The sequence below is a fragment of the Nannospalax galili genome, unplaced genomic scaffold (assembly GCF_000622305.1).
Source record: "Nannospalax galili isolate Female #2095 unplaced genomic scaffold, S.galili_v1.0 scaffold1877, whole genome shotgun sequence".
Taxonomy (NCBI): domain Eukaryota; kingdom Metazoa; phylum Chordata; class Mammalia; order Rodentia; family Spalacidae; genus Nannospalax; species Nannospalax galili.
The window spans coordinates 547556-562909 of record NW_008339061.1 but is presented as its reverse complement, the minus strand read 5'-3'; the positions used below and the strand labels follow the sequence as shown (position 1 = coordinate 562909).

Sequence of the window (15354 nt, the reverse complement as noted above, 5' to 3'; positions counted from 1 at the left end):
CAGCCTGGTCCACATAGTGAGTTCCAGGACAGCTAGGGCTACAGGGAGACCCTGTCTCAAAAAGTCCAAAAAAAAATGTCCAAATACATGGAGCCTATAGGGGACACTCATTCACACCACCACATTCCACCCCCTGGTCCCCATAGGATCATGATCATATAAAACACAAAATACATTTAGTCCAACCTTAAAAGTCCCCATAGTCTGGAGCATCTCTCAAAATGTCCTGTAACTGTGATGAGTCACTCGTCCTCTTGTTCCGGGAGGCCATTGAGACCCCACCTGATGGACTTGAACCAGCGTCCAGTCTACAAAGAGGGTAAACACAGAGGAAATATTTCCTCCATGCTTCCATGTGAAGCCAGACATGGTCGAGCAGGACTTTTGACTTATCTTCACATAGATGAAACTGGTAAAAGAAAGGAGCCAGGGACTCCTCCCAAGCCCATGCAATCCCTGATGAACAGATCCTGAAACAACCTTAGGAGTACAAATAAACTGGTTTATTTTGGGCCAGCTGTATGGTTTTAAACACCTAAAAGGAAAGTATAACCAAAGAGTAAAGTCATCAATATATTTAAGAGTTCAAGGGATTGCATTTCCCAGACATTAGACTTAAGTCTATATAAAATGTTATTCAGACAATTATTTCTCATTGATGATTTTGTTTCTTCTAATCAGAAAGTGTTGCTAAGACTTCCAATCTTGGTCTGCAATATTATAGTGCCCACCTGTAGCTAAGGGAGATTAGCCACTATTGTTCTAAAATGATGGCTAAATTTATTTTCTCCCCTTATCTAGAAGCCTTTTTGAGGGAACTGACATGGATTCTAGCCACTCCAACAGCTATCAAAGTGCCTGTAAACAAATCCTGAGTCCATCACTCTTGAGTCCAGCATTGGAAGACAAAATAAAAATTAGGAGGAACCCAATAGAGGGATGCTTTTGGAAGCTCGTCAAGAAATTCCAATCGACTCTGATATGAACATTTGAAATTTGCCGTTTGGACTTTTTTCTGGTTCCCTGTCTAGAACTTGTAATGCTAACTACCCTTGCCTTTACTTCTTCACATCTCCTAGACACCAGTCAAGGAACTTCTTTCCTCCCTACAGTTAAGAGTTAGGCAATTTGGGAGTCTTTTAGATAGACCCACTGAAGGGGTACTCCAATTGCCTCATCCTGCATCCTTGTTCAGCATGGAAGAAACCAGAGCGGTCTGCATCCCGATTCCCTATTGGCAATTTTGGTATCCTCTTCAGGGGCTGGTGTGATAAGAATAGGAGGAATTGGCTAGGCAGTTAGGGTAATAAGACCCCAAAGAAATGTAGCCAGTTTCTTGGCTAAAACTCACAATGTCCTTCCGCCTCTTAGCAACCTACTACGTTCCAAAGGCCAAAAATGTCAAAAATATTTGGGAGCTTTTATCTAATCCTTAAAAGATTTTAGGGTTACCTCTTCAGAAGGGGGAATGTTAGAGTAGCCAAAAGCCCCATAAAAAAATAAATAAATCAAAGAAGAAGAAAGAGTACATGAAGTTATCAGAAAAGTGATAGGGAGATATGGGAGGAGTTGGAGGGGAGGGAGTGGGCATGGATTGGATCAAAACACCTTATATGAATGTATGAAATTCTCAATAAATTATTCATTTTAAAAAATTAAATTTTTTTTGAAAATCTGAGAACTACTTTACAAGGAAGGGACGTGCAGACCAATCAATTTAATCAGTATCAACATGGACTAAAGACTACAAACAGAGCTGGGGACACAGCTCACAAGCAAGCCCTGGCCTGGCATAGTGAAGCCCTGGGTTCACCCCACCACTGCAATGAGATAAATAAAATAAATCAAAAGAAAATAAAAAGAATTAACACACTCCTATTAAATGATGATAAATTGAAAAATTATCCAGTGATAATAGTGTCATTATCACTATTTGGGGCTGGAAAGGTGGTTACATTTTGAGGCATACCTCAGTAAAATCATTTAGTAAAAGTGTAAATTTAGTAAAACTCTACTTCCACTTTTGAGAACTCTCCCTCGCTGTTGCATGCTTGCAACATTTTCCATACAGTCTTCAACTGGTTTGGAGTATCATACACTATCATAACAGTCCTATATACTATCATACCGTACGCTATCATACTCAACTGTCATTTTTTAAAGCCCACACTACTGGACGGGAACCAAGGCAACCATGTTTGTACACGTGTTCCACAAGAACTTTCTAATGCTATTTTCAGTGTTCAGGCAGAACGCAAACAGTGAGCACTTGCCACATGTCCCTCACGGGGACCTCTGAGGAACAGACCCTAGGGGCGCCCCAACATGGCAGTTGTCTTCATGGAAACCCCATCTCCAGGGATGGAGGGTCTGTTTATTTGCTCCTTATCACCCAAGCTTAACCATAGAGAGCCATGAGTCTTTCTAAATGTTCTCCAGTGAGGAAGTGTCCCATAATCCCATCTGTGAATTGCCCCAAATCCAGAGCCAAGCACAGAATCAGCGGAGATTCTGTGAAAGCCCTGACAGCAGCAGAGAACAGCAGGTAAGAGGGGCTGGGGAGACAGTGGGGGCACCCCACCTCAGCAGCAGACAGGTTCATAGGGACATGAACACATGGAGACGTGGGGTAAAACAAGCCCACTAGGTCTCTTGGTATCGAGTCAGGTTCAGAGGAGGAAACAGCGTCTTGGTTGACACTTGGGCCTTTTCCTGTCACGATGTGCTGCCCACAGAGAACATAGCAAATATCTCTTCAAGGCCAAAGGTTAGGAGAGAACAGAAGGAAATGACTTGTCTATGAACAGTGACCCCAGTTTACTGAGAAGCTTGGCCAGAGGTGGACAGCCAATAAACAGAGGGGATGGGAAAAAGAGAGAACACAGACAGACAGACAGACAGACAGACAGACAGACATGTCCTCACAATAAAGAAGAGTCTTCTTCACTAGGCATCCAAATCGCCACCTGGTGCTTGTTTCTCCATTTCCACCCACTGTGGTTTGTGATCACAGAAGAAATGTGTTTCCCACTTAAGCGGCAGCTATGCCATTCTGAGTCCTACAGAGGATTCTGGCTTGGATCAGAGCCCAGAAAGCAAACATCCCTTGGAAGTCCAGGGTCACCATCACTCAGTGAGGACACTTCAGGCATTGCAGACCGTGACACATGCTATGACTCCTAAGGGATTAATGCCCAGAAGCAGACATGTATACACTCAAGTCAAGCAAACGGAAGACTCAAGCCAAAGGCCTGAGGTAAAGCACTCCCCTTCTCAGCTTTCAAAGAAGGTGAATAAAAGTCCAGAAGAGGGCTGGTTGCGTGATGAGAAAGGAGCCACAGCAGGCAGAATCTTGACATAGTGGGCTCCCTGTGAAGCTCAACACATCAAAGTTTGAACCATGAAGTGGGAACAAACCCAACACATCTGTCTTGACATCCCACTTTCCCTCTGTCTCCCAGGAAATATCTGTCTTGAAGACCAGAACAGTAACATGCAGCAGTCCACACACTCCCTTGTGGGTCAAACCCACCCACGACTTCCCCACCTCTCCACTTCTATGCTCCTCTTTACCCAAGACCAATTAGTAGTATCTTCTAGTTGTTCCTCATTCAGATCTGTCTGCCTTGGTTCTAGAAGTTAATCCTGGTAGGATGAGCTCCCATCCCTGCCTTTGTACCCTGATTTTCACTAACTTCATTCCCAGAGTGATATAGGCACCTCACTGTCGCCATAATACAAACATCCTTAGCCAGTCCTCACCGAGGGCTCCCTGTATTCTTCACCTGCTGCCTCTTTCCTTTTTTGCTTCCAATCCACTGGTCTCTGAGGAAAACATCCCTCCTTTCCCATTTAAGCATCAGGAACTGTCCCAGGGATACTGGAGTGGTAACATTTTACCTGCCTGTTCAGTTCTCCTAGGATCATCTTTTACATGCACTGCATAAATTTTCTCTTTGCCATCAGCGAAGCTCTTTCCTCCAGAGAAAAATAATTTAGGGGCTAGAGAGATGACTCAGCAGTTCAGGGAAGGCACTACTCTTGATGAGGACTTGAGGTCAGTTCCAAGTATCCATGTCAGGAGGCTCACGACTGCCTGGAACTCCGGCTCTAGGGGATCCCATTCTCCCTCTTCAGATCTCCCCAGGCACCTACACTCATGTGCACATATCCCCATACAGGCACACAGATGTACACACATACACAAAATTTTAAAAATAAAATGAATCTTAAATAGCTCATACAGCAGAGCTCTGCTTTTCTTTGCATACAGAATGCTGTACACAGCAACTTGTGCCGAGGCTCAGAGCAGCAGACCCACAGCTGGGAGCTAGGATGACAGCAGCTTCCTGGCAGATAAAATGCTTGGAGAAAACTGCCAGGCAGCTCTCCCAGAGCAAGGGAATTTTCCAAATTCTGATAAAATAGTAGGACCACAAAAACAATCTGTAGGCTTATAGGATGGCATTTAATAGTTTACCATGAGGTTAAAGTGCCTATAAATGGCAGCCATATAAAACAGAATCAAGACAGCCAGGTGGGTAGAGAACACTTGTAGTCTTGGCTACTAAGTAGCTTAAGATGGAAAGATTGCTTGAGCTCAGGAGATCAAGACCAACTGGGGCACCATAGGGATACCTTGTCTCAAAATTATATAGAGAGGGGCTGGAGAGATGGGTCAATGGTTAAGAGCACTGGCTGCTTTTGCAGAGAACCTGGGTTTGGTTCCCAGCACCCACATGGTGGCTAACAACTCCAGTTCCAGGGGATCTGATGCCCTCTTCTGATCTCTGTGGGCATTCCACATGTGAGGTACACTTACATACATGCAGGTCAAACATTCATACACATAAAAATAAATACAAAATTTAAAAACATATAGAGAACTTGAGAGATGGTCCAGAAGTTAAGAGCACTGGTTGCTCTTCCAGAGGACCCAGGTTCAATTCCCATCATGCACATGGCGGCTAACAACTATCTGTAACTCCAGTTCTAAGGGATCTAATGCCCTCTTCTGGCCTCCTTGGGCATTGCCTGGCACAAGTACACTTACATTCATGCAGGCAATACACTCATACACATAAAATAAAAATAAATAAGTCAAAAACTTTAAAAGCATAGACATACACAGGTGTGGATCTGTATGTGCTTGTACATATTTATAGAAGAAAAAGGAAATCATAGTAAATTGTCTTGAGTTCCCACTCCCCTTACATACTTTACTAAATTATGACTGCTCCGATCATCAATTCTTGATCCATAAGGTGAATTCTCAATTATTAAATTAAGTCTAATATTGAAGAAGAAAGTACCCAACTTATGGCACAAAGCCAATAAAAATAGTTTACACAGCTACAGCCATTCATAAATAAAGCCTGTTGAAATTAACCAGACTTTGATATAAAATTACACAAACAATAATTCAGTTTTTGTTAATTCCCAACAAATCATTGAATCACTCTGAGCTGTAAACTCTTTTTACTCAAATGTAAAAATGACCTGGTGGCATAATGAAACTATTCTCCACAGGCATGGATGGCGTCAATCAGACGACAGTCATGGAATTCCTCCTCCTGGGACTCACTGGGCAGTCAGACCAGGAAGAGGTTCTCTTTGGGCTGTTCTTGGGGATGTTCATGGTCACCATCCTTGGGAACCTCATCATCATCCTGGCCATTGGCTGTGACGCTCATCTCCACTCACCCATGTACTTCTTCTTGGCCAACCTCTCAACTGTTGACATTAGCGCCTCATCAGTCATAGTCCCCAAGATGCTGGTGAATCATGTCATGGGAAGTAAGTCCATCTCTTACACAGAGTGTATGGTCCAGATCTATTTCTTCATCACCTTCAGCAACATGGATGGCTTCCTCCTGAGCGTGATGGCCTATGACCGCTATGTTGCCATTTGTCACCCTCTCCACTACACCATGATCATGAGGCCCAGACTCTGTGTCCTTCTGGTGTCCATATCCTGGGTCATTACCAACCTGCATGCTCTCTTGCACACTGTCCTCATGGTTCGACTCACCTTTTGTTCCCAGAATGCTGTGCGCCACTTCTTCTGTGACCCCTACCCCATCCTGAAGCTCTCTTGTTCTGACACCTTTATCAATGACTTGATGGTCTTCACTGTGGGTGGGGTGATATTTCTGACACCATTCACATGTATTGTTGTTTCCTACATTTACATCTTCTCTAATGTTCTGAAGTTACAATCTTCCCGGGGTATGAAGAAAGCCTTGTCCACATGTGGGTCTCACCTCACTGTGGTCTCCCTCTTCTATGGGGCCATCCTGGGCATCTATATGCACCCGTCATCCACCTACTCAGTACAGGACACGGTGGCCACTGTCATCTTCACAGTGGTGACACCCATGCTCAATCCCTTCATCTACAGCCTGAGGAATCGAGACATTAAAGGAGCCCTGAGGAAGATAATTCTCAGATTCACCTCTATGGACCTCTTCCCCCAAAGACACAATGACAGCTAATTACAAAAACATTAGTGATCCCCAAGTAGAAAGACATCGTACAAAATACCCGGTCAAGGTTCTTCAAAAGAATGAAAAATAAAGGAAGATTGAGGTATTATTAGAGATGGACAATAGAGAGGCTCCAGTGCTAGTCCTTTAGATACAAGTGGGTCTCCCCATCTGTACTCCTACACCCCAGAGCAGCCACCCAGAAACGGAAAATATGTGTTAACAACTGTGTCTGGGGACTGGAGAGATGGCTCAGTGGTGAAGAATGCATACTGTACTTCTGGAGTACCCAGGTTCAGTTCCCAGCACCCATATCAATTCCAGGGGATCCTACACCCTCTTCTGACCTCCACAGGTACCTGCACTCATGTGCACATACACACATAAAAGTAAAAACTTTAAAATTTTTTAATTTTTAATTTTTTCAATTAAAAGTATGTACCTACAGGGGTTGGAGAGACAGCTCATTGGTTGAGAGCATTGGCTGCTCTTGCAGAGGACCTGGATCCAGTTCCCAGCACCCACATGGCAGCTAAAAATCATCTTTAACTCCCGTTCCAGGGGATCCAACTCTCTCTTCTAGCCTCTGTGGACAGTGCTTACAAGTCGTACACCTACATACATGCAAGCAAAACCCCCACACACAGAAAATAAAAATAAATAATTTAAAAGAAAAATTGTAAGTTGTGTCCGTACTAAACACGTACAGACTTTTTCCTTGTCATTGCTTCATAGAAATTGCAGAGTAATCCCTATTTACAGTTAACTAGATCTGCCTTATATTAAGAATTAAAGGTGATCTAAAGGTGAGTTAAAATATATAGGAGCCTGTGTAGAGGTTATATGCAGATACCACACCACTTTATATAAGAGATTTAGCACCTATAGAGTTTCATATCTGCAGATGCTTCTGGAAGCAGCCCCCTATGGATGCTGAGGTACAACTGCATGGCTGACATGTGATGACTTTGGCTGGGATGACCTACAACACTCTCTGGCCAAGTCTGACGTGAGCTAGGCCCTGAGGTAACAGATGCAGGAAATCTTACCACGGTGTACCACAGCCACAGTGTTAGCTATTCATCAATGTGGCAAATACTTGAGAGAAACAATTTTAAGAGAGGAAAGATTTATTTTAGCTCACAGTTTCAGAGGTCAAAGTCTATCCTGGGTGAGAGGGTGTGGTGTAACAGCTCATCATGTGGCCAGGAAGGGGGACAGAGAGGGGGGAGGGAGGGAAGGAAGGAGGGAGGATGAGGAAGAGGAAGAGGAAGAGGAAGAAGAGGAAGAGAGCATGCTAATAATATTCCACTCCCCTCCTTTTCACTGTACCCTGGCCTCTATCCTGTGGGATGGTGCTGAGCAGTTTCACAGAGGTCCTTCCTACCTAGTTAATCCTCCTGCAAATGTCCTCAGATACACTCAAGAAGATGCCTTACCAGTCTCCTAGGTGCTTCTCAAGCAATCAAATTAATGATCAAGATTTGCCATCACAGCCACTAAGTTAACTGAAAGAATCATTTTTTGACTCATTTCTGGAAGTTTTCAAAAGCTGTATCACTCAACATACTGGAGAGAAATCTCTGGAGTGAGAGATGAGGACATGGCAGATATTGGTAGAGGGATTCTTGATAACCTACTATATTAAATTGGTATTAGACTTCACCACTGAATCCTGTGGACTAAGAAGACACAAATGGAAAAACAAAGAGATTCCTGCTCGTTTATCCCCACCTTCTTCTTCGCCCAGTACAGCGGAGTGAAGGCAACAGACTCACACTATGTGCAAGGCCCCTCTGGCCATTAGAAGCCAGTAGAAGGCAAGCTAGGGCGTTCTGGACAGATCCTTACATTTACTCCAGAGCCGAAGACTGGCCATATTGATGTTTGCTTCTGAGCAGATGCTTCATGTTACCCAGACAGAAAAACCATCATGGCATCTTTGCCTTATTTTATTTCACAAATGGGAAGATCTCAGCTAGTATCAGAATCTAATCACTATGTTCATGGATGCCTAAATCTCTGACTAGAATAGCAGGAGAGATTTTTATAACAAGAATTTGAGGTACCGGCCAGGACATCCTGATACCTCCTTCAAGCACAGCTGTAGATGTAATGATAACATGGACCACAATGGCACCTGGCATCAAACCATCCTCAGAGGCTGGAAAGGTGTGTTCTGATCCCAAAAAGGTCTAGGGGATTGAGAACCCTGATCCAAAGTACTCAGACTGGACCTGTGATGGTTAATTTCCATTGCCATCCTTATTAGAGTTAGAATCACCATGGAAACTCACCTCTGAATATGTCTACAGAAATGTTTCTGGAGACCAACCCTGAATAATGGTGGTAGATCCCAGGAACCAGGATCCCAGACTGGACCAAAAGGAAGCAGTGAGCTGAGCACCAGCTTTCTAAACTGTGCTTCCTGACTGCAGATGCAACCTGACCAGTAGCCTCATACTCTACCACCACGCCTTCCTCTGCCCCCATGAGGAACTGTATCCCCCAAGCACCAGCTTTCTAAACTGTGCTTCCTGACTGCAGATGCAACCTGACCAGTAACCTCATACTCTACCACCACGCCTTCCTCTGCCCCCATGAGGAACTGTATCTCCCAAACCGTGAGCCGAAACAAACCTCTCTAGTTTTGTCAGGTATTTTGTCACAACAAAAGGAGTAACGCACACAGAGCTGAACACGAGCCAGCACCCTTCTCAGGGCTCCACCCCTTGTGTCAGATGTTGAGTCTCCAACATCTTTTGTCATTCCAACTAACTCCAAAAATATATATTCCAAGTAATCAGAGGATTAGTTAGGTCTACTGCAAATTAGGATCTGTGCTCCACATCTCTCTCCTGGTCCTTTGATAAGAGTAAAAAGTGAAGCAGAGAATATTTAGAAAGGACATGGCCAGCCTCTTTAGTGAGCACAGGTCTACAGAGGTCCCAGCCCGCTACAGACTTGACCTTGAACATTTTCTCACAAGAGAGGTGTGTGCCCTTTACCTACAATAGGGAAACTAATCTCCTTTCTTTCTTCTTGAGGCCCTGGGGAGTCAGAGGAAGCAAATCATTTGTGATCTGCAGAACTCAACTCCCTTCTGAGTTTCCTGTAATGAGGAGCTTTGGGGGTTCTCTCAATGATAGAGATCGTAAAACCCCCACATTCATAAAATGAAACCGTGTTCCAGCCCAGAGGAAGACAGACTGCTGCCCAGAGGCCCCAGCACTGCACCCTCACCACAGAGCAGTGAGAGGACTTCTACCACCATCCGTAGCCATGTGATTGTCCGTTGAGTTGTGCCTTAATTGGCCCTGGGGTGATGGCACTTGTCCTTCCTGGCAACACACGGAGCTGAAAAAAGGTGAGGAAGGTGGCACGTGGGAAATCTACGTGCATTTTGGTTGTATAATAAATATTTCTAGTTCATCATGGCCGGAGAGGTCTATGCCTCCCCAATCAACTCTGTACGGAATGGGGAGCAGACATTCGATCATGCTGTACCTGGTGCCATGGTCCTGTTACGTCCAACTTCACAAAAGGGACTGCAGTTCTGACAATCCCCAGCTCCCCCAAGCACACCCCGTCTTCTGCAGGACGATTTTGTCAGATGTGCTTCAAACAACCCCACATGAGACCTCAGGGCCATCCTAAGGCCCTGATCTATAGAACTTTTGAACACAGTGGGGAAGCAAGCAGACCGCCTTGGGGGTACAGATGGGCCCTCCATGATAGGGATCATGTGGTTGGAGTATCATCACTTCCAGAGATGCTCCAACAAGGATCCCCATGGGTGGCAGGTAGACCACACAAATTACCCACCAGTGCCCTTGCCAAACCTCCTCTGTGCCATCTGGGCAATCATGGAACCTCCAACTGGCTCTCTTGAGACATGAGGCTGCAGGACCAGAATGTAGGGAAGGGAACTCGGACCAGCTCAGGCAACTGGGAAATACCAGAGCTAACTGGAATGCGAGAGCTGCCCTCTCACCTACCTGGCCTGGGTCTGAGGTCGACATGTTATCGGAATAACTGGGATCCTGAGGGAGGCACCTGTTTGGATTGCCAGGTTCCCATGTCCCCGTACAAAGAATTGGACAGAGACCTGTGCATAGTAACAGGAGAAGAAAAGTCAGCTTATCAAGGAAGAAAGCACTTCCGATGGCAGAAGTAGGCCAGAGTTGGGAAAGGGCAAAGGCTCGAAGGCCCCAGGCAGGGCAGATTGGGACGTCTGTGTAGCCTTCAATTTTTCTGTGCATGATCTATTATATAGGGGCCCAGATGAGGAGGGGACTCCAGTCTTTTTCTCTGCCATTGATTTCTTTCATATGCTAATCTTTTGTGGTACTGAGGAATCAAATCCAGCCTTGTGTATGCTGGGCCAGCACTCTACCGCTGCTGCATCCTCAGAAGGTAATCCTGACGCCTCCATCTCCGTCCTACTCTCCTGCTGCACACCATGGCTGTGTGATGGCACCCTCAGAGTGAGAAGGGTCTGGTGTTCAAAACTAGATTCTCTCAATGTTCTGCGTGTTAGGTGAATCTTGAACAAAGGGTGGAGCAGCCCTGCAGCTACAACCCTCTGACTCCCGTTTACTAGGACAGAGTCAGGTGCTGTACATATACCCTCTCCTTGTTCTTCACCAAATTGCCCCACCAGATCAAGCAGAAACTGAGAGGAGCCATCTGCTCAGGACTGCCATCCATTTCTAGCCTAAATGTGAGCCAGGCTGGGATTAGGAGCACCAGCATCCCCTGTTTTTGACGCCCCATAAGTGGCAGAGTGCAGAGGACAGGATGCTAACAGCAGAAGAGGGGTCCCTTCAAGGTCCAAAGTCCTAATTAACCAGAAGGATGTTGAAGGCTTCTTTGAAGGTCACCCAGTGGTGAGAGCAGGCAGCACTGACTTAATGAAAGTACTGTTCAAGCACTTTTTGTTGTGTGCCATTCCCCAAGTGTCTTTTCCTACAAGTCTGGCACCATGAACTTAAGACTCCTCATGAATTTCTGACATATCTCAATTGGCTCCTCCTTGCTTTTATGAATGAATGTATGTACATATGTATTTTTGAACCTGGGTCTCGTGACCTAGACTGGCCTCAAACTGTGTAGCCAGGGATGACTTTGAACTTTTTTTTCTTTTTGTCATTTTGAGACAGGGTCTCCCAGTAGCCCCAGCTGGCCTGGAACTCACTATGTAGACCAGGCTAGCCTTGAACTCACAGAGATCTGCCTGCCTTTGCCTCCCAAGTGCTGGGAATAAAGGCATGTACCACAATGCCTGACCCAACTTTGAACTTCTAATCCTGCTGCTTCAACCGCCCAAGTGAAGCTGGGATCACAGTGAGCCCCACCACTCCTGGTGTATGTGGTGCTGGGGCTCAAGCCCAGAGCTTTACGAATGCTAGACAATCACTCTACTAACTGATCCACAGCCCAGGCCATCCTCTTTGCCTTTGAACATGTAAATTGTATCTTAAGGGTTTTCTGGATATAGTAGTGTTATCAGAGGGCAGGGTCTGGTCTGTATTCTCTGGTGGCCTGACAAGGACAAAATAGTGTATGTCATAAGTACCTGACTTAGTAAGTGACTGGGTAAGATCCCCCTCCTTTCTTCCATTCCCTTTTGAACTTGAATGGAAGTAGTTACAGATGTCCTTTAAGAATTCGAACTCTAAGTTAGGTATGGTGACTCCTGCCTGCAATCCCAATACCAGGAAGTGGAAACAGCAGGATCAGGAGTTCAAGGTCAGACTTGGCTACATATTGAGTTTGAGGCCAGTCTTGGCTAGAGGAGATCCTGTCTCAAAACCCCTTATATTTTATTTCTGTTTAGAATGATGGATGTGAATGATCTTACATCTAAAATCAAATCATCTTTTTGTTGCCTACTGAATTTCATCTAAATTCTTCATCTCAGCTTTCAAAATTTCTTCAAAGTCTATACTGCCTGGAGATAATGAAAGTCTACACTGCCTGGAGATAATGAAATAACCAGCTCTAGGCAGATCCTAGAGAGGATAACAGATGAGGAGATGGTTCTTCAATGACCCCGGGGGGCAGAACAGGAGGGGACCAACGGGATCAAAACAAGCTGGCACGAGGCAGCCTGGAGTGGAGGATGTTATCTCCGCTGCTCTTGGGGAGTCCTGAAACTATGCTGTACCTCCAGGTCTCTTGGGGACATTTATAAACTTACAGAAGAAGGCTCTTAGCTTCATGGGACTTTTTTTTTTTTTTTGCATAGTGGGTATTCATTGAGTATTAGCACTTCCCTTTCCGTGACTGACGGAAGCCTCAGGAGACGAGTGTGTGACTGCTCCCAAGCTTGTGATTTCCCACAAGAGTCAGAAATACAGATTTCCTTTGAAATCTTTTTTTAAATTTATTTTTATTTTATGTGTATGTGTGCATTGCCTGTGTGTAGGTAAGTGCACCCACATCGTGCAATGCCTGCGGAGGACAGAAGAGTCTGTCGGATCCCCTGGAACTAGAGTTATGGACAGTTGTTAGCTGCCATGTGGGTGCTGGGATTCAAGCCTGAGTCTTCTGCAAGAACAACCAGTGTTCTTAACTGCTGAGCCATCTCTCCAGCCCTTGAAATCTTTTTTTAGGTACAGTCATTGTGAAAGGTTTTCCAGAACATTAAGGATCTGTATTTGTCAGCTCTCCATTGTGTAACAGCTGAGAAAACAATTTACAGAACTGGAAGGTAATTTTGGCTCATGGTTTCAGGGAGGTTTTCAGTCCAGAGCCAGTTGCCTCCTTTGCATGGTGAAGCAGCACAGTGTGGTGCAAGCACATCAATAGCAAAACCACACACCTTACAGCCAGGACAGAACATGAAACAGGAAAAGAGGAGGGGCTGGGAGTTCCACATTCTCCTTCAAGGAGATGCCAGTGGTCAGGACCCACACGTTAAAGTTTCCACCACTTCCCAGTAGGCTATCTTCAGGACACAGTCCAGACGCAAACTCCAGCAGAAGCCAAACAAAATATGCTGGAAACCTGGTCTGGCTGACAGGAGCCATTTTTGCCTCCCTGGTCTATAGTAGTCACAGGCCCTGGGTTACACGGAGTCTAAATAAATACTCCTCCTCCGTGGTGTAGTAGTAGAGGAAACTCCTAGAGACAGGTGACCTTGGACTCATCCACATGACGCCGAACGTTGTCAGTGTTGTCTTTCCATTCTAACCACGTAGGACTGTATTGCATGCCTTAAATGTTAATTTATTTCTTTTTCAAAAGATTATTTTAGCCAGGTGTGGTGGCGCACGCCTTTAATCCCACCACTCAGGAGGCAGAGGCATGTGGATCTCTGTGAGTTCAAGGCCAGCCTGGTCTACATAGTGAGTTCCAGGAAAGCTGGGGCTACAAGGAGACCCTGTCTCAAAAAGACCAAAAAAAAAAAAAAAAAAGATGGTTTTAAAATTTTATGTTTCTCTCTCTCTCTCTCTCTCTCCTTGCATGAGTGCTTTCAGAGGCCAGAGAAGGAGTCAGATCCTCTGAAGTCATGGTTGTAAGCCCTCCCATTTGGGTGCTTAGACCCAAACTCGGGTCTTCTGTAAGAGCAGCAAGAGCTCTTAACCACTGAGCCATCTCTCCAGCACCCCCCCCAATTTTAGTTCTTAAATATGTTCCTTAATCACAGACAAATTTTTCTACTGCAGCTGCCCTTCTACACTGCTAGATTTTGGTGTGGAATGCCTTTGTGAACACTCATTCTTTTCTTTGACCGCTTTCTTAGGCACCTACTATGTACTGGGTATAGTTACTACCCAGTGGTAGTAAATAAGACAGATGTGTCCCTGCTCTGAGGAGTGTATAGCTTCTGGGGAGAAACACCCCATAAATGATAAGCAAGATAAGTTTACATGGAGATGTGGGCAAGATGCACAAGGTCTACCTGAGATTTATGGGAAGAAGGGCTGCTTAAAATTGCAGAAACAGGGGCCAGTGACATGGCTCAGGGAATGGTGAGATGGCTCAGGGGGTAAAAGTTTTTGAGGTACAAGCCTGATGACCTGTGTTTGATCCCCAGAACCTATGGTGAAGGGAGAGAACTGACTCCTGAAAGCTGTCCTCTGACCTCCATATGTTCTGTGGCACACACACACACACACACACACACACACACACACACAGTCAAGTAGAGCTGGAGAGATGACTCAGCTAAAAGCACTATCACTCTTCTAGAGTTTGGTTCCCATGATCATTGTCAGGTGGTTCAAAATCACAGGTAATTCCAGTTCCAGGGGATCTGATGCCCTCTTCTGGCTTCTGAGAGAACCTGCATACATGTGCACATACCACATACACATATAAAAATAAAAGCAAGTTTTGGGTTAGGAAGATGGCTCAGTTCTTAAGAGCATTGGCTGTTCTTGCAGAGGACCCAGGTTTGGTTCCCAGCACCCTCATGGTGGCTAACAATTAACTGTTACTCCTGTTCCAGGGGATCTGGTGCCCTCTTCTAGCATCTGTAGGCACTGTGGACCCAGGTTTGGTTCCCAGCACCCTCATGGTGGCTAACAATTAACTGTTACTCCTGTTCCAGGGGATCTGGTGCCCTCTTCTAGCATCTGTAGGCACTGTGGACCCAGGTTTGGTTCCCAGCACCCTCATGGTGGCTAACAATTAACTGTTACTCCTGTTCCAGGGGATCTGGTGCCCTCTTCTAGCATCTGTAGGCACTGTGGACCCAGGTTTGGTTCCCAGCACCCTCATGGTGGCTAACAATTAACTGTTACTCCTGTTCCAGGGGATCTGGTGCCCTCTTCTAGCATCTGTAGGCACTGTGGACCCAGGTTTGGTTCCCAGCACCCTCATGGTGGCTAACAATTAACTGTTACTTCTGTTCCAGGGG

General features: G+C 45.4%; 2 protein-coding genes across 2 annotated transcripts in view; both read left to right on the top strand.

The window, feature by feature from the left end:
- The first annotated feature begins 5531 nt into the window (after positions 1-5531).
- On the top strand, positions 5532-6494 carry LOC103734710 (olfactory receptor 1361-like). Its single transcript, XM_008833776.1, has one exon. The coding sequence runs from the start codon at positions 5532-5534 to the stop codon at positions 6492-6494; it is 963 nt and encodes a 320-aa protein (XP_008831998.1).
- A 3425-nt stretch (positions 6495-9919) lies between these two features.
- The window catches only part of LOC103734708 (olfactory receptor 1D2-like), a 7655-nt gene continuing 2220 nt past the window's right edge, over positions 9920-15354 (top strand). Inside the window, 1 exon segment of the mRNA XM_008833775.1 lies at positions 9920-9995. Coding sequence (XP_008831997.1) covers positions 9920-9995 — 76 coding nt within the window.

Coding starts and splice junctions, on each gene's coding strand:
- LOC103734710 (XM_008833776.1), top strand. CDS start 5,532: ATGGATGGCGTCAATCAGACGACAGTCATGGAATTCCTCCTCCTGGGA.